Consider the following 19,346-nt stretch of genomic DNA (forward strand, 5'->3'; position numbering starts at 1 on the left):
TATTTTTCTAAGAAAATGGGAAATGGGTGCAGCGATTTTTGAAACATGTTTCAAACATACACGGAAATAAGGCAAAACCGGAGTTTGTACAATTCTAATGAGCTTGAAAGTCAATATTATACGTTTTTGTAATTTCTTTAAGTAATCTTCAGGAATAGGCTGAATTCTATGGGATTCTTGACGCACATTCAAAGCTTTGGTTTGGATGTTGGCTGGCTTTTGTTGTGTTCTGTATCAAGTCTTTTCTCCCAGTTTCACTTCCTTAAAAATGGATTCTTAACAGCCACCCTTCCACCGAGACCATTTCTCCTTTGCCAGATTGGATTTTTCTATTTGTTAAAGACACAACTTTCAGACACTGTTCATTTGCTGAAGGATTATCATTTCTCTCCCACTTGTCCACGTTCCTCTGTTCTTTTAAAGACACCATGCACACCATGCTGCATGTTAACTTTTCAGATAATAGCTAATTGAGAATCACCTGGTACATCCCTCAAGTAAGGTAGCTTTTTTTATTGCTGAATGACTATATGAATGTTGAATGGCTAAAAAACAAAACAAAAAATCAATATCTGTCAAAATGGTGAGGTACGCGGACTGGAAAATTAGTAAAAAAGTAATGCCCAAAGAAAAACCTTGAAAGACCAGAATCATTGCTAAAGACCATTTTCAAAAATGAGAAGGAGAGTCTAGTTCCTTGTAAGCAAAATATAAAAGAAATGAGGGATGTTTTTTTCCCGCACAGTACTGTTTAATGGAAAGAAACAGAATAAAGCGGAATAAAGGTTAATTTGCGGTTTAATCATTATGAGGGGTGATAGAAATTTAAGCCTGGAGGCTTTAGTGGAATCATTAATCCAAAATAATCCCTTAATTCATGCAGCAGCTATATCTTTATGTCTTTGCCGTATAATTTTTACCTACAATGTAGTTACTTAATAGTTTGCTCCTGTGATATAATCTGAATGCTGTATATATAACCTGTGGTGCTGCAGCCTGGAGTGGTAGTCCAATATGACGTCGGCGCAGAGGGAGCCCGTGATTGGCTGGTCAGTGTGAGGAAGTTGCGAGGCGATTGTTGATTCCTGAGCAGTGAGATGGTGTAACTATATTATTATCAAAGCGAATAATAATGGTGAAGCTCTGATCCTGCGGGATTTTGCCGCGCGCCAGATTTGCATCGTCTCCCGTGACGTTGTGAGTAAAAAGGTAGCCGTGCAGCTGGATGATGTGACGCTCTGTGATCAGGACGGCTAACTGCTAGCTTAGCTTGGGAACTAGCTCAGTTGCCTAACCGGGGATATATCTGTGGTCGCCACCATTCATCCGTTTATATAGTCAGGCAAGTCTGTGGAGGTCCTGTTGTAGACCACACGGGACAGTTCGACCATTAGAAAAGTGATAAATCACAAAGAGAGCAAAGACGAGGCTGTTAGGCGCAAGATAAACATTAACCTGTGTAAGCTAGGTTGCATCTTTTTCTCTAGCTGGCTGACGGTAAGGAAAAAACTTTAGCCAATATAATTTAGCTGAAGCTTAATTTTGGCATAACTTGAAGTTTTTACTGTTTGGACAAAAACTTTTATTTCAATTTAATATTGACTTAGAAAAGAGTGCATAGTAACCCTTATGTAATTTGGTGAACGCCGGTTACTGGGAGATGTAATCTGTAAGATCGATAGAAATAAAATAAAATGAATAGAAATATTTGAGCGCGTCAGTGGATTTTATGTGACCCGAGCTGTAGACTCGCTCGTGTTTTCTTTATGTATATAATAGTTGGAATGATGTTCTGTAAGTTTTTGCCTCTTTTGGACCATCAGTACAAAAGCTGGTTTTATTACATGAAGTTTGGCGCATGCAGCCAATACACTGAGCCGGGGTTGTTTCTGCCAGCTGAGCTGATTAATGGTTGCTAGGGTGTTAATGAACAGAGTGAGCAGATCAGGACAAACTCATTGCTGTTGATGCACCTCATGGGAGGAGTGTGATTGAGGGGAGAGGGCGCAAATTTAAAAAAAAAATTGGCATTTAGCAATTGAAGAACAAATATATTTTATGTGTGCAACTTTGCCAGCTCTTTCACTAGGTAAATATTACTAGCTATAGTCTATTTTTAAGTTCTTATGCTATAGTCCCTGTATCTGTTAAGGCTGCGATTAAATGTTATTTCAGCAGCTCTTTTGTGTGATCATTTTCTTTGGGTGTCAGTGGGGATGAATACATAAATTGGCACATTTCTTTTGATTCTGAGCCGATTGTGAGAAACACACATACTGTTGTATTTTCCCACATTCAAAATAACTTGAACAAAAGGCTTTGAAAATCATCTTCGACCAGACTCACACAGTTGTGCGTCATCGCCCAGCATTTATTGTCACTTAGTTTTCATTCCTTTGTCGCAGTTTATATCCTGTATATTATACAGATCATATATCAGGTGTCACGCAAAGTGTGACACCTGATCGCTCTACTCACGAAAGATTGCTGTGTCATGTCAGTTTACCTCCAGCCTGGCTGTGTGAGATGGAGGGCGGAAAGGATGTGCGAGTGGAATCGGCCCCATACTCCTGCTCCACCTGTGATGGAGGGGAGGTGCCTGCCCGCAACCTGACTCGAAGAAACAGAAAAGTCCGCAGCTTGAGCACTTCCTCAGCCAGCACCTCCTTTGAATACAGGTAAAGCAGTTGTCCACACATGAAACTTGATTTTATGTTTGTTTGTTGTTTTTTAAGGTGGTAATGAGCCATGTTTAAAGTGCAAAGTCAGAAGAACAGTATTACTTATAACTTCAACCCCTCGTTTTTATCTTTCTTTAGGGTTATGGTCGTGTGAGTGAAAAATTGCTGATTCACTGGTCAAAACCTCCTGCTTATCAGAGATGTGACCCTGGTGCAGACTAACCTTTAAGCAAACAAACCAGTGCTTACTGGATTTAGGTTCCAATATGCTTTAAGTTGTTGTCCAGTTGGTCAGCTCACTTTCATACAGAGTTTTGCTATAAAGGTCAAGATATTAATTCATTGCTGCTCACTAAATTTGCAGTAACTCTGTCACACACATACACAGATACAAACAGCCACGAACAGGCCCGCTACATGTAACGATGCCAAGTGTTCAGCCTGAAACATCCAGATGTTTTTTGTTTTTTGTTTTTTTTAAATGGTCCATGTTGCCATGACTATAGTCCAGTAATGCAATCGGTTAACCTGATTGGTTAACCTGATTGCATTACTGCGCTACCACCTTGTAAGCAGATTGGAAAATGTTGAGACACAATCACAGTTGCAGCAGCTGAGACTTTTGTGAAATGGATTTGTGTGTGTGTATCTGACTTCACGGAAACAGGATGTTTAAAACCTCTTTGGTTTGCTAACTGTTCATGTTGCAAGGTTTTTTTTTTTCAGAAGCATTAAGATTTAGGAGGAATTTATCCTAATTTGGAAAGGACCCTTTTCATTTTAGCAAAGCAAAAAGTGAAGTGGACCTCCTTGGCTGAAAAGTAACTAACGTGAGTTTAGTTAAAAGCTTACAATAAGACCAGAGCTTACGATAAGCGGATCACAGTTTGATATCTGTGTATTATTTTACTAATACAACGCAATACAATATCTTCTGTTGGAGTAGTTTTAAAAAAAAATGTTGTGACTCCACCTGCACTGTGATCCAGTGCTGGACTGGAAATATTGATACATTCTCAGATTGCTCGAGAAGTTACGCAGAAGTAAAGCTTACGTACACAGCTGGTTGCTTGGGGACATTGCAGGCTCTGGTAACCTAGGTGACCGTCTAATGCAAGGATGTCAAACTCATTTTACATCGTGGGTCAGATACAGCTCATTTAGATCTCAAGTGACAATAACAATAATAATATTTATATTTATAACAAGGTGCAATAATAATTAATGTGCAATAATAACAGTGTGCAATACACATACACTTATTCTTCTTTTTTATACTAAGTTAATATACTGTGTTGTGTTGTTTGTTGCGTTGTGATGTGTCATATCGTGTTGTGTTATATGTAGTGCCGACGTAGGACAGTTTTCCAATTTCATTGTACTACTGTACTATGTATGACTGTGCAATGACAATAAAGAGTTATCTTATCTTAAGTGGGCCGGACCAGTGAAACTGCCCATTAACTAAACATTTAGTCAGAGGTCAAGTACAGTTTTAGCAGCAAGTCTCGGTTTTGGTTAATTCACAGAATTTTTTTTGGACCCACTATAAAAAAAATAGATTTCTATAATAGAGAACCTTTCTTTCAGTGTGGTATGAGTAGTCATGTGGAGGTCTTTGTCAGTAGGAAAAGCTGTAAAGCATCTTCCAAAGCCTTCCAGGCCAATTCTGTCCCCCTGGCCTTATGTTTGGTCACATGTCAATCAACGATATACTTAAGTCTCATTGGTAGTCTTGTCTCTCACCTGAGACTGACCTGAGCAGTCTTTTTGCCCATAGTTGCTTGAAGTCACTAAATGCCATTTACTTTTTATGCTCTCTGGTTGCTACCACCACAAATCCAGTGTACACACAGCTTTACTCTGTTTTTGTACTTTAGTGTCAGAGCTTCATCTTTTTATTTCTCTTCTCTTTTTTCCTTTGCCCATTTGGTGAATGTAAAAGTCTTAAAGTTGCATTACTTTTTGTTTTTTCTCCACTGGAGGGGAAAAATGACCCTAAAACAAGCTCACGACTGCTTATCGTTGATCGAACTGCTGTCACTTTAAAACATTTGCCTTTTCTCCACATCATCCCATTGGACTCCAGTTTTTTGGCGTTCTGACAAATACCAAAGCAGTGAGCGAAACAAGAGCAGCAGCAGACTCCGTAGAGTTGTAGACTTGGTGATAACTGTCAGTGCTTTTGTCAGTGTGAGCAGCGGCTCTGGCGTTGCGCGTTAGTTTCTTTACATGTTTGTATGAAAATATCGTTCAGTGCAGCTTTAAGAGCGCGTAAACGGCAGATGGTGCATTCGCAGAGTGAGACGGCTAAGAGGATTTGACTGAGTGATTCAGCATGAAGGCTGCGTTTGCGCCGTCAGTGAATGCCACCGCTGACCTTTTGACCCCACACTCCAGTCACAATGCATTAACAAAGCCTAATACAGACAGGTGCTTAAGATTTTCATTTTTTCCACTGCGCAGAAAGCAGATTTCTGTGAGCTCCAGAGTAAGTAAGTGGATAAGTAAGGCTTATAAAACAGCTTGTCGGGCTTAATTTCACTGATGCACTGTTAACGCTGCACCTACGACAAACAGACGCCCCAAAAAAGTCTAAATCTGAACAAAGAACATTTCAAGCACTGGGCTGTGGCGCCACAGTTTACACTTTCACCTATCAAGTGAAAGGTTTCCAGATCGACGCAGTGACACAAATAGAGACTCTAGTGGTGTGTCGAAGCTAAGTAGACACAAAATAAGCAAATATCGGCTGATTTGTGAATTCTGTAAATTCTGAACTTCCGCTTCTGTTTTGTAGACGTCTCCAACAGCCTTTGTTTCGCTTCCCCTTTTTTTTTTTTCTTTTTTTGTCTTGAAAACTGAAAATAAAAGTGTAATTTGTTTGGTGAAAACTTTGACAAAAAGAGTTGGTAACTTGGGAATTTCTAGAGACTAGCATCGGCATCAAAGGGTGAGTGACATCGTCTGGTCTTGAGCTCAGCTTCCAGTTTCCTGTAAACGAACAGATGACAGTAGAAGAGGTTGTGGGGTCAACTTATGCGCAGTTCGAACAAGATGAGATCATTTTAAAATGCCTTGGAATCTTCATTTGCGTTCTTGCCCAACTACTTGCTGTGTTTACATGTGAATGTTTTTTTTTAATCCTGTCTTTTAGGAGGACTCAATCACTTCATGGACCGAGCCCTGTGACGACATTTGGCCCCAAGGCATGCATGCTCCAGAACCCACATGCAGTAATGTAAGTCAAACAGGGAGAGTTTTTTATTGTTCTCCACCTTTGGAAGTCATTCCTAAGCTTTAGTTTCAGTGTGAGTCATTGTATAGTGAACAGTAGTGAGTTTAGTGTGTCTTTGCATCACTAAAACCCACCTGTACAACAAAGCATCGTGTCATTGCTTTGAAATCCGGTTGGGCCTGTAAAGGGTTTTGGAGCAGAGAAAAGAGCAGTGTTGCTAATGTCCTTATTTGCAATAGCCAATAAGGACATGAGTGGTCAACTTTTGGACCAGTTCTTTTACCTTCAGTTATGCAATCCTGTAGTTAACTTTGACGCTAATCCAGCATGTCAGTCTTGCAATTTTGTGTAGTTTTCGTAGCACAATGGGTCTAAATGCTGCAGTCAAATTAGCGTTAAAGGCTATAAAGGAGCTTTTTAGCATCACGGTGAGACTTGTGCCATCTGAACTTTTGCAAGTTCTTTCACATCTGGATGATTTTAAGGCCTAGCTAAAGCTAGCAGCAGAGTCTGTTTTTCTGGCCTGTTTTGGAGAGGCACAAAGAAAAATAATCTGAAATAACTGATTGTCACTAAGGAAGTGCTGTGGGTTCAGTATTGGTAATAAAAGCAACACCATAGTGTCATAAAGTACACATTCATTTCAGTTATTGTCGGATCTCTTTTCTTTTTTTAAATGACCCATATAGATCTACTCTACACTTAAAAAAAGCAATTTTATTTTCTGTTTTTGTTTTTTAAACAAAAAACAGAAATGCATTTCTGTTCAGTTAAAAAAAATAAAATAAATTAAAGAGTAGAACTGTTTTTAATCCTTTAAGACAGATTTAACACAAGCAAAGCAGGGCTAATACAGCTGACTGCTAATACACAGTCACTTTAGGTTTCCATGTTTAGAGTCAGGTTTTACTTTAAATCTAGAATAAAGCCTGAGCTGAGTTTGATGCTCGGAGGCTGTTTTCATGCTGATCTTCAAAAGCAGGTAAATTCCTCAGAGCTCAGGTCGTTGAACGCGTGCACATGCAGCACATACTCCAACGTGCCGAATATGTATTTTTTTTTTTTTTTTAGCCAACGCCTTTAACAATGATTAGCTAAATGTTCTGCACAAGATTGAAGACCATGTGCATACTAACTAATCAGTAACTTGATCAGCCGTCCACATTGTGCAGGACACGCCAGTATGAGGAAACGAGTGTAGAAAAAATACTGTTAAGCATGTGTCGGCATCATGACTGACATACTCCACTGTTTCTGAACTCCAGTGCAATTTTGCTGTAAAACTAGTTAACACAGCTTAAAAATCATTATCATTCACTTCTTTAAAATAATCAGTTTATGAGAACAAGTCTTCCATGTAAATGTGCCAAATTCCTCTTTTGTAACTTCCAAGTGTAAACGCAGCATGTTTCACATCGTTTGGTACTTCACGTCTAGTCTTTATCAGCCGGTTTCAGTGCTTAAAGTGGAACCTTGAATCCAAAATGAGCTTTAGCATTACACTAACATCATTCTTCATTGTTGTGTTGGCATTTATTAATTTGTCATCAGTGATTTCATTCTAAACAGGGCTTGGTTATTAGTGTTTATGAGTCTGTTGGGTGCTTCGTGATAATCACACATCACGTTGGATCACATCAGCGCATCTGCTTTCCTTTTTCTGAATCTGTCTGACAAATCTGTCAGAGGCACGCTGGGTTTAGTGTGCTGTGAAATGCAAGTTTAGAAAAGCAAAAAGTGCAGACTAGCTGTAGGTTTGAGAGATTCTTCCTTTATTTTAAATTATTTTTATTTTAACCTGAGATCAGTCCATGCTTGATTTGAGGTTTAAGGTCATGTGCCTTGACTACTTAAGAGTGTTTGATTGTTTGGCCTCATAAATTTCTTGGTTGCCGTGTCTGGATGATAAGTGAGTGTCCTGCTGCGCATCTACCTTTAAACATAACATGTAGCATCAAAGAACGCTGTGTTGCGTTGTTAAATAGAAAGAAGGGAACGTGAAGGTTCGAATAATGACTTTTACAACTGTTTAGATTGAGCATATCAACAATGATTTCTGTTCAGTTCTTCTCATGAGGCTGAAAACAGCCTCACTGTTCTTTGTGTCCTGTGTGTTGAGCACAATACCCAGAATAAGAGAAGCATTATGGGTCACTTTCACATTGCTGAACTTTATAATTGCTTGGCTATGTGACACTTTCACTATGTTTAAGCTGTTACCGTTTGACCGTTGTCTTTCTGAGCTTCCATAAACATTAAAAATTATTTTAATTGACTATTTAGTAACACAACTTGCAACAGCATGCTTTTCTTTTTTTTTTTTCTTATGTTCCTGTGGTAATGGCTGGTTTCATGGACACAAGCATAAACCGTAATTTAAAAAAAAACAAAAAGCAGCCAGAGTGTAAGTGTCTTAAACCTGCATTCTGCCTGAAGGTCAAAAAATGGTCATAGCTGTGGCTGCAAAAAGCTTTGTGGTCCTACAGACAGACGTCTGTGGGAAAACATAACGCTTTCCTAGCGAGTTTATGGGCTCGGTCACTTGTTTAATGTCCCACTCAATTTAAAAAAATAAATAAATAAATAAATAAAGAAGAAGAAGAAGAAGTCTGTTTGTTGTAAATCCTTGTCATTATGTTTCAAAATAGTGTTATCTACACACTCACTGGCCAAAAGGTGATCAGTCACAAACCATTAGCGAATAAGCGTAGGAGCTTTGTGGTCATTCCTGCCCCTTTTTGTCACATCCTGTTGTTTGCAACCAAAGATGAAGGCGGCAGGACAGATCATGTCAAGGCTTCAGATTGGGTGATGTCGCCGTGGTTACGTCAATCTTTTCTGCTGTCAGTCTCTTGGTCATTTTTTTTTTTTTTTTTTTTTGTTGATACATTTTTATTTTTTTTTTTTAAAAAAAGCCAAAGTTTCCTCAAATCTTGGATGCTCACCAATTTGCAAAGGAATCACCTTTTCAACTTTCATGTACAGGAATCCAGTAGTTTCTCTGCATAAAAGATTGCATGCAATCCAACATATTTTGATAATGTTGTTCAAGGCGTCAGCACTACTTGTTTCTTACAGTCATTGTGGCATCACTGTCATATACACGAGTCACCTTATTTGATTGTACCCTAGATCACTCATCGTGCTGCAGTTATGAAAGAGTCTTGACATTCAAACTGTTGATCTCTTGACTCGATCAATCACATAAGTGTCTGCGTTTGTTCAGGCAGATTAGCTCCCTTAAAGCTGCTCGACAGGTTAAAAGTAGCAAAACCAGACTATCTTTATTCCAAAGGCTGCACTGTAGTTCTTTTCAGGATAACCTGGTTTCACATATTCAGTGTTTACAAGTGTAATGTTTGCACCTACTGTGGACCCTCAGCTGCTGTGACCAGTAGGTGCTATGCTTTAGGGCAGTAGGAAGAAGGAAATGTGATTAAAGGTAAAGTAGCACCAGTTTAGACCTTCCTAACTGGAAACTCGCCTCTTAGATCACTCTCTGTGGAAGGGTGTGGCTGTGAGTGCTCAAAGCAGATGGATGCAGCCTTGTTTCACTCATTGTCGGCTTGTTTCGGGGAACTGCAGACACATGTGGCCACATTGATACCCGACACCCTAAATACACCCTGAAAACTTCACAGTGCATTGTTCTGAAGACCAGCCATGCTACTCCCTTTGTTCTGTGTTGTGCCTCATTGCTTTGTTGACTTCCACTTGAAAGACAAGAGCTGAGGCAACTGTAGTCAAATCCGAAGTACCGCTGAATGCACACAGAGTGCTTATGTCATGCCTACATGTGCTAAAACATAATCAGAACTTATGTTAATTTTTTCCCACTAAGTAGAGATTTAATTGAACCAAATTAAACCTGGCCTTTTATTAAATCTACAAGTACGTTTAATTCCTTGTGATCAAAACTACTTAATTATCCAGAGTGGCCGAATGGTAGTGACAATATGTTTAATATATTATTTTGAGGTAAAGCCCAATGAGATGCACCAAGCGTGAGCAGTTCACACAAGCAGAGATAAGAAACGGAGTGTGCATTACTAGCATACCAGTGAACAGGTGTAGTGATTTACACATTTGTGATTGTGGGAGGAGACACAAATCCATTTAGGGTTGTCAGGAAGGGCATCTGGTGCAAAAACGGGCTAAATTAAGCGTGCAGAGAATAAGAAGAGTTCAAATTAGTTGGGTTTTTTGTTTGTTTGCTTTATAGAAATTTACTGTAATGTTAGTGATCATCCTCAATCTTCCACTAAAACCTTTCTAAAGGACTCCCAGAAATGCCCCAAAAATATTTTACAGCAGGTACTATTCATAAACTTTGACTCAGCTCAGGCTTTTCTAATTATATAAATGTACACTGATGTGAAAATGTCAGTGGGGAGACTAAGGACAGCTAATGTCTGAAGGCAACTTCTTATTTGGTTTGTGACTTATTTGTGTTTCCTGTTACAGTCACACTGTAGGTTCCCATTATATCATGTGTGAAATGTGATTTTTTTTTTTTTTTATGCTATAATGTTTATCCTCTCAATAAAGCCCATATTGTTTAAGTCTCTCTCTGCTTACCGTAGAGCATGAGGAAGTTCAAATAGATCCTGGTGTAATACCATAACCCAGAATTGCATAATTTCCTAACAAAAGCTCTGTTGATGTGTTTGATTGTTTCCTTTCTTAAGCTGACAGATCACATTAGTCATCTGTCATGCCCATTGGTCTAAGAGGCCTTTCATTGCATTGTACCAGGTCTATGAGCTCCGAGTTCTACCGGCGTGGTTTCAGTGTTTGAGATAATCACACCTGTCTGACAAGGAAGGGCCTTCCCAGAAATGGGCGGGTTCAGTACAGCAGAGTGGGCGGAGTCTGCGATGAAGTCAACTTTAAGATGAGTGAGAGGTCTGATTCAGCAGCAGAATGCAACAGGAAGGTTTAGTGTTAAGTCCTCGCTGGGCCAAATATAGCCACAGAGGATCCATCAGCAGGGGTGGCGTTGCTTCTTGTTGTTGTTAGTTGTTTTCAGCGCATGGAGACACTTCCAGCCTCTCAGACTGCCGGTGGCTGACTCGCGACTGGACTTCAGGAAGCAAACTGATTCAGCTGCTATAATGTGCAGCTTTCAAGGAAGTAGTTAGAAGCGGAATGAACTGTTTTGTCAGAACGGGCCACGACGACAGAGCCCCGTTCTCCAGCTGAGTCATCCTGAAGCAGCATCTCCGTTACATGTGTACAGTTATGAAGTTCAACCAGTGTGTACTGCAGGACGCTCCCGCGAGCCACAGCGAGAACAGGGTCTGGAAATGGTGAGAAGGCTTTCTAGCATCTTCTGTGTCTTTCTCAACAGAGAGAACATGTTCAATAGGTGAAATATTAACTGGCATGCCACCGCTGCCAGACAGATGTTCAGAGAGTTGCACTGCAGTGACCTGCAGTGTAGGTAATATTAAACTGCTTCTTAAGTTTAGACAGAGAATTCCACTTTATTTTTGCGGCTCGGTAACAAAAATAAACATTTAAAAGTTGTTGTTTACGTGTGCCGGGCTTACTGATTGAAAGGGGAAGGTCAGGCTGAGCGTGCTTTGAGGTGGTCAGAGGAGAAACTGTCCATGAATGGATCACAGCTTGTCGCTGCTTCAAATGCTAATGAAGTTTTGCTTTTGTCTCATGTGATTGTGTTTGAAAGCAGGCCTGCACTGCTCAGTTTTAGATGTTTGGACACGTGTGTGTTCGGGTCAGAGCCAAATCATTCGAAATGTTTTACTACATCTAACTAGTCCTCTTGTTTTAAAGAATGTACCAGCCCTCACAGCCTTTGTAAGTAATCTGTGATTGTTCTAATTTTGAGTTTGGGGGTATTTTGTCTTTACGTCATTTTAGGGTTTTTGTTTTTTTTTTTAAAGAAAGGGGAACTGAATGTGTCATTGCTTTTTCATCTGTTACGGTGGGAGTTTCGTAGGTGTGTTTGCTATGGGGTTTTTTTGGGGGGGGTTTTTAAACACTGGTCACTGTTTTATCATATGGGGTTAGTAGGAGTGTGTTGCTTTAACAGTGTGGCAGCTGTTTTAGAAGCATGTAATATGTCCTCGGGTGAGGATTAAAGCTTTAAGGATGTTGAGTCAATCTATTGCGTTGATTCCTGTGACATTGATTCAGAAGAAGTGAAAAAGCGGGTCAGTGTGGTTGTTGCTGCAACTTCCAAATTTTTAGCATTTAAAAAAAAAAATAGCAGGTCATGTGCATTTGCTGTTGACAGAAAGCTGTAGACTATGTAGAGATGTAAGGTCTCAACACACTCACGGAGGGAAGAACCGTTACAGGCTGATGGAACAACTTCAGCACCACAGATATGATTTGGTACTTTGTCTGATTCCTCTGGTCACCCACACATTCAGTGCTGATTTCACAGAAATACTCATGTAGGTTAATGCATTACTTAATAATTATTCATTTTTGTATGTGTTTGCATGTCCAACTGTATCCATGAATGCGCTGAAGTCTTGTCATGAGTAGTTTTGGAAGTTTTTGCACCAGGATAGCCACATGATTTTATTTCATTCCTGAGGTCTATGCTCGTTCTACAGCTGAAATTGAAATGAAGTTTTATTGATAACAGATAAGGGAGAAGTTGTTCTGTGAAAATCTATTCCTCTCGGTAATTTAGCCACCTGACTGTAACGAGGCTCAACACCCCACAAAAAGTCATGCTGATGCTAAGCTAATTAATGTTCATTTTGTTTCAAAGCTAATGCTCGGTCGGTGCATAATACTCCTATTGTATCATGCATTTTAAGTAGCTTTAGTGGTTTGATCCAAACGTTTATTAAAGGATTTACTGAAATGTGTAGATGCGGTTTGATTAAAATCAATAAGGAAGGATTTTAAAAAAGCTCTTATATGAAAGTGTAAAAAATAAATAAATAAAAAATAACGAGTATGTTTGACTGTGCAGTTATGCTACTGGTGACGGAGCCTGAATAATTTCTGACTTTTCACTCCTGTAACTTTAAATGCATATATTTCCAGGGCTGTAAAACCAGCTTCTTGCATAGGAACTGCTTGTACAGAAACTAGAATCAGCTGATTGTAGAGTCATTAAGTTCCTAATATGTATGGCAGAGCTGTAACTAACTCAGGTCAGCAGACTTATCTCTTTTTAACCTGTGAGAGTTTCATCCATCCTGTTAGTTTCTACTTTAATGTTTTAATCAGATGTTTGTTTGTTTTTCTTGCATGTTTTGCAGTTTTGTAAGGATTTTAATAACCGAGATGATCATGGGGTTGAGTCAGAACCCTGCAGACAGATTCACAAGTGTGTGGCAGCAGAGCTAGACAGTAAGCCGACATGTCTAATTGGATAGGTTCTGAGCAGCCTTAGTGGTGATGAACAAGAGGAATTTTCAGTTAGTCAACACATCTTGTATCAGCTAAGATCTCGGGGCTCACGTCCCAGGCCCTTTACGTAAGCCGGTGATGCAGCTCGGTGCAGTTTTGCACCGAGTGACGATGTCTTTGTTCTGACCTGTTTCTTTGTTCAGGCACATTCAGGATCCCGCCAGCCAGAGGCTGACGTGGAACAAACCACCAAAAAGTGTCCTTGTCATCAAGAAGATCCGAGATGCCAGTCTGCTACAGCCTTTCAAAGAGCTCTGCAGGTTCCTCACTGAGGTAACCACAAACCGAAGGGCGGGGGGCAGCGTTTGTTGGTGGGAAGCTGCTGAGTGTTAATGTTATACCGCATGTCCAGTAAAAATAACAGGCTCTCGATTGTCGTGTGTCATTTAGGTGAAAAGCATGATTGTTTACGTGGAAAAGAAAGTCCTGGAGGACCCAGCCATTTCAGGCGATGAAAACTTTGCAGCCGTTACAAAGAAATTCTGCACTTTCAGAGAAGGTAGGGACACCAGTCATCTCTGATCCAGTTACATGAAGTGAATATAACTTTTTTTAAATAAGAGATTTAAATGAGTTGTTGTCTTCATATCTCTTAGATCTCGACGACATCTCCAACCGTGTAGACTTTATCATCTGTCTCGGTGGAGATGGAACTTTGCTGTACGCATCTTCGCTCTTCCAGGTATTCAGCCAGTCGCCCACGCCGCCACTCTGTGCGTTTTTGCTTTTGCTGCTGTAAACATAACAGTCTCCTCCCATCGTAGGAGAGCGTTCCACCAGTCATGTCCTTCCACCTGGGTTCCCTGGGCTTTCTGACCCCATTCAAATTTGAAAACTACCAGTCTCAGGTCAACCAAATTATTGAAGGTAATGAATGTTTTCTAACTGGTCTTTCAGCCTCCATGTTTGTATGACCTACTTGTACAAATCTTTCCATTCTTTTTGCACAACTGAAAGTTTTTGTGTGTTATTTTTCCGTAAAGGAAGCTTAAGAGCATTTGTACTGATTGCAGGTAACGCTGCCATTGTCTTAAGAAGTCGCTTGAAAGTGCGGGTGCTCAAAGAGAACTGGGAAAAGAAGGCCAGGGTGGACGAAAAGGGGATCATTTTGACCAACGGGGACATTGAAAGTAGCCGCAAAGCCATGCAGTATCAGGTAATGTGTCCACCTCGCATTGGGACATAGACATTCAAACTGTTCCTGCTGCAGAATGCAGATTCACAGACGATTGTCCCCCTGTAGGTTAGAGCTTCTGGTTCTCCGATAAAAGTTTTTGTCACATAACTGCAGGGTCCAGCTCCCCTCGCAGCCTGAGCCCGCGCTAAAAATAGGTCAAAACGGCTCGCTAATGCAGTTTGCTCGTCCTGACTCGGCCGTCTTCAAAGAAGGCGCCTGCAGGCTGTTAACCTGCTGTTTAAAGAGCAGCAGGAGCAAACTGAGTCATTAGCGAAATGTAGCTCTGACCGCACGTATGAGGTTAATGGCTTCTGACAAATATTTGTACTGGCACAAATCCAACAATGTGGTGCGAGTGGGTGACATCATATCAGCAGACATGGGGGTTGTGGCAAATTGAAAATCGTTTGATGTGTGAATTGTTTTTTTTTTGTGTTTTTTTTTTTTTTTTTTTTTTTTTTTTTTTTTCTCCCTCCCACAAATCTGCAGGTACTGAATGAGGTGGTGGTGGACCGAGGACCCTCCTCCTATCTCTCTAACGTAGACCTGTTCCTGGATGGACACCTCATTACTACAGTGCAGGGAGATGGTGAGTGGCATGAGAGCGCGGAGACTTAGAGGCCGTCCAGAATCAGGGCGTGCTGACAGTGAAATCAGATCAGTGCTGCGTGCTGATAAGGCTAACAACAGTTTTGCTTCACTATGTGCTTATTAAAACAAACAACAGAATTTGAATGAAAACAACAGAATTTGAATGAAAACAACAGAATTTGAATGAAAACAACAGAATTTGAAAGAAAAGAACAGAATTAAAATGAAAACAACGGAATTTGAACGAAAACAATGGAATTAGAATGAAATTAATGGAATTTGAATGAAAACAATGGAAGTTTAAAACAAACAACAGAATTAGAATGAAAACAACGGAATTAGAATGAAAACAATGGAATTTGAACGAAAACAATGGAATTTGAACGAAAACAATGGAATTAGAATGAAAACAATGGAATTTTAAAACAAACAACAGAATTTGAATGAAAACAATGGAATTTAAAAACAAACAACAGAATTTGAATGAAAACAACGGAATTTGAATGAAAACAACGGAATTTGAATGAAAACAACGGAATTTGAACGAAAACAATGGAATTTGAACGAAAACAATGGAATTTGAACGAAAACAATGGAATTTGAACGAAAACAATGGAATTAGAATGAAAACAACGGAATTTGAACGAAAACAACGGAATTTGAATGAAAACAACGGAATTTGAATGAAAACAATGGAATTTGAATGAAAACAACGGAATTTGAATGAAAACAACGGAATTTGAATGAAAACAATGGAATTTGAATGAAAACAATGGAATTTGAATGAAATTAATGGAATTAGAACGAAAACAATGGAATTAGAATGAAAACAATGGAATTAGAACGAAATTAATGGAATTTGAACGAAAACAATGGAATTTGAATGAAAACAATGGAATTAGAAATGGCGGGTTTTTAAAGGTAGAAAAGCCAAATGGCTGCTCTCTGGGACTCTAATATCCAATATAGGATATCCATGAGTCACTGCAAAGGTTTGGCTTTTTTATTTTAGGAAGAAAAATGTCTAGAAGCTTCTGCACAAAGTTCTTCTTCTTCTGCACAAGAATTACTAAGAGGTGACGGTCAGTCAGAGATGCAGGCTGAACTTTGCCCTTCGTTACACTCTTTTGATGGCTCAGTGCATTAAGTACCTGAGCTTCAGTGAAAATGTGCTTTTGCATCTCTGTCCACTCAGGTGTGATAGTCTCCACACCTACAGGCAGCACAGCGTACGCAGTGGCAGCAGGAGCTTCCATGATCCATCCCAACGTCCCGGCCATCATGATCACCCCCATCTGCCCGCACTCTCTCTCCTTCAGACCAATCGTGGTGCCGGCCGGGGTGGAGCTCAAGGTACTGGCGAACTTGCCAAAAAAGCTCATTCATCACGTGCATTTGCTATTATTTATTTGTTTTAACAAGAAACGGGCAAGTCTTACAAGTACAAGTAGATCTTGTTTGAATCTGAGCGGTAACGCCACGCACACAAAAGATGAAGCATGTTCTTTCTGTGACTTCTGCATTTTTTTTCTGCGTTGTCTCTCAGATAATGCTCTCATGTGACGCCAGAAACACAGCATGGGTGTCGTTTGATGGACGAAAGAGACAAGAGATCTGCCACGGGGACAGGTTAGTCTGCATGCCGAGGCCATGATATAGACATAGACACACACTTGATAAGTTTAACGCCCCTGCAGCTGCCTCAACACTTAAAGGCTTTGTTATGTAACCTTATCAACCTGCCTTAATGGGCTTGAGTCCATGAGTGTCTCCTGAGTCCGATCCAGCTTCTTCCTTTATGTAACTCAGCAAAAACATAATCAGCTTTCTGGTTATTGGAAGAGAGCTGCCAGGATTCCTCAGTAAATGCCTGCTGTTTTGTTTTTTGTTTTTTTTATAAGGAAGTTTGAAGACAACACCTCTTTTGTTGAGACTGCAAACAATGAACATTTTCTTTCCTTGTTCAGCCCTTAAAAAGTACAACTCCTTTCATTTATTTATTTTTTTTCCCATTTCAATTCTTGCTCCAGTATTACCATCACCACTTCCTGCTTCCCTGTTCCATCGATCTGTTTCCGGGACCCGGTTAATGACTGGTTCGAGAGCCTGGCCCAGTGCTTACACTGGAACGTGAGGAAGAAGCAGAACTACCTCAGCTCAGAGGATGAGGAATTCTGAGGCCTTCTTCGGGGTCTCCTTAAAGTGTTGGTTTTAGCTTGACCGTTCTCTGTGCCATTTTTTTTTTTTTTTCTTTTTTTTTTTTTTTTTCATCTTTTACGGATAGAAGGTCTCACCAAACTCCTTTCAAAAAAATAAAAAATCTGTTATAGTAGTTTTCAGTAAAACGAGGTTGCTACAGCCCCTCATTTCATCCACCTTCACAGCAACAGTTTTAGTTCCCCCACCCCCTCATGAAGACAGCTTTCTTTTGATTGGCTGCGCTTTGTAAACAGAAGGTTAGGGATTGTCTGTTCTCACTGACATCATAAATACCCAAAACTAGAAGGGAAAAAAATGACCGAGCAGTTTGAAGCTCTACCAGTGTACCACTGTGCATATATGATAGAAAATAAGGACAAGCATACAAGGTCCTTTTAATTAAAAAAACAAACAAAAAACTAATACTAAGTCCTACTTTCTAAAATACTGTTTCATCATTCTTGTTTTTTGGTAAACATTTCGTTCACGGCAGTAAAAAGCTAAGCTCCTGTAACGACTGCAAAAGGCTGAAATCTGGACGCTGCGACATGCCCTTAAAATTCAAAATATGACTTTAATAAATAAAAACAAATGAGCATTTTTAAAAGCATTAGTTAAAGAAAATTAAACCAAATAAATTTTTTTTTTTCTTTGTGAACTTTGAAGCATTAATACAATTTCCCAAATGTTCCCACTGGACGTTCGGTGTGTGAGACTTTTAAAACGATGGATTTTTGAATGGAGTTTGGTTCCACTATTACTCCAGGATCTGAATGCTGTGAAAACCTCTCCTTTCTTGAAGTTGAAACTTCAGCTTGTTAACAAAGTGTTTTGACTAAAAATGAAAAGGAAATGCAACACTTGAAGTGATCTTGTACTGAAACTTAAAAAGGTCAGTTGTGGTTATCAGATGGTGGTTATCAGATGTGTCGTAGCACTTTTTAATCAGATGGCAGGGTAAAAACTAGCTCTCAGTGGGGGTGACGGCAGAGTTGCACCTTCCAGGAAAGATCCAACTCTGGTAAAATAAATATGGATGTAATGCTATCAATGAAAGGCAAATGTTGTTTTTAGAGTTTTTTAGTTGCGTCTCATGGAGGAGCAGATTTAAAGTACATCTACCTAGCAACAGCAACACAACATTACAGACTGTGCCTTAAACACTGGTATCATTCATGTAAAGAAATAATATTTTTCAAGGTTTACACCACACTTTAAAAACAAAAATAAAAATCACAGATTTGTGTTTTTGTGCGTTCTCATTGTTACCACATTGTGACTGTTTGCGCTGTTCACAGCACTTGATTGTCACTCGTTTGTGTCATTTATTACATTGTGTAATATCTCTACTATCAACCACGGGGTGAACACTAGGAGGCGGTATCCATTCCAGGCTAAGAGAACACAGATTGGAAGTCTTCGTATTTCATACTTTGTATTTTTAAAGTCTGCTTTTTAAAATGTGCTTTAAGCCATAGTATATTTTATAGACCAATGTCTGTGGGCTGTGGGTGGTTTAATGGTCTGTGCGTGAGACTTTGGATCTGTTCTTATCAGTTTACCCCTGTGCTGCCTTTCGTGATTACTTTGAGGTGGCCTGCCTTACATGTCTGTTCGGGCTTAGTGCCCTGAAGTTAATATATATGTGTTGTGAATTGGCTCAACAAACTGTGTCAGGGTGAAAAGATGAATAGCTTTCATCTGTAACGCTAAACAAAAACCACCCGAGCACTAACAGCTAATTATTCCTTAAACCTTTGAGTATGTATATAAATGTAATGTTTGAATAAGATGTATTTTGTAAAGTTCATGTGTTTATTAACAGTTTCTAATGTATTACTAATGGATAATAAATCTATTTAGTACTTTTTCTTTTACATTCTTTGGTTGTAAATTCTGTCTCACTGATGAAGACCAATCTGCTTTTAGTAGTTCTGCTCATCCAACTGAATTTCTAGCACGGTGTCATTGGACAGAAGTACAAACTGAGTTAAATATCTCTTGAAATGCATTCCAGGACAAAGTGAAAAATCTCATTTCTGATGTGGACGGTGGCAGAATT

At 39.6% G+C, this 19,346-nt stretch overlaps 1 protein-coding gene across 5 annotated transcripts; it reads left to right on the forward strand.

Moving 5' to 3' along the window:
* Positions 1-986: 986 nt before the first annotated feature.
* Positions 987-19,161, forward strand: nadka (NAD kinase a). Of its 5 annotated transcripts, none has more exons than XM_040048175.1 (12): positions 987-1,049; positions 2,502-2,678; positions 5,839-5,922; positions 13,461-13,590; positions 13,708-13,816; positions 13,914-13,999; positions 14,082-14,184; positions 14,331-14,473; positions 14,984-15,083; positions 16,281-16,438; positions 16,632-16,714; positions 17,116-19,161. In XM_040048175.1, exons 1-12 carry the CDS (start codon positions 1,015-1,017, stop codon positions 17,261-17,263), a joined length of 1,356 nt encoding a protein of 451 aa, XP_039904109.1. In that variant the 5' UTR covers positions 987-1,014; the 3' UTR covers positions 17,264-19,161. The 5 variants fall into 5 exon arrangements, with proteins under 5 accessions (XP_039904109.1, XP_039904112.1, XP_039904111.1 ...); XM_040048178.1 differs by lacking the exon at positions 987-1,049 and adding an exon at positions 1,061-1,209; XM_040048177.1 differs by lacking the exon at positions 987-1,049 and adding an exon at positions 1,063-1,197.
* Positions 19,162-19,346: the final 185 nt, after the last annotated feature.

The sequence above is a fragment of the Simochromis diagramma genome, unplaced genomic scaffold, assembly GCF_900408965.1.
Source record: "Simochromis diagramma unplaced genomic scaffold, fSimDia1.1 OVJJ01000387.1, whole genome shotgun sequence".
NCBI lineage: Eukaryota > Metazoa > Chordata > Actinopteri > Cichliformes > Cichlidae > Simochromis > Simochromis diagramma.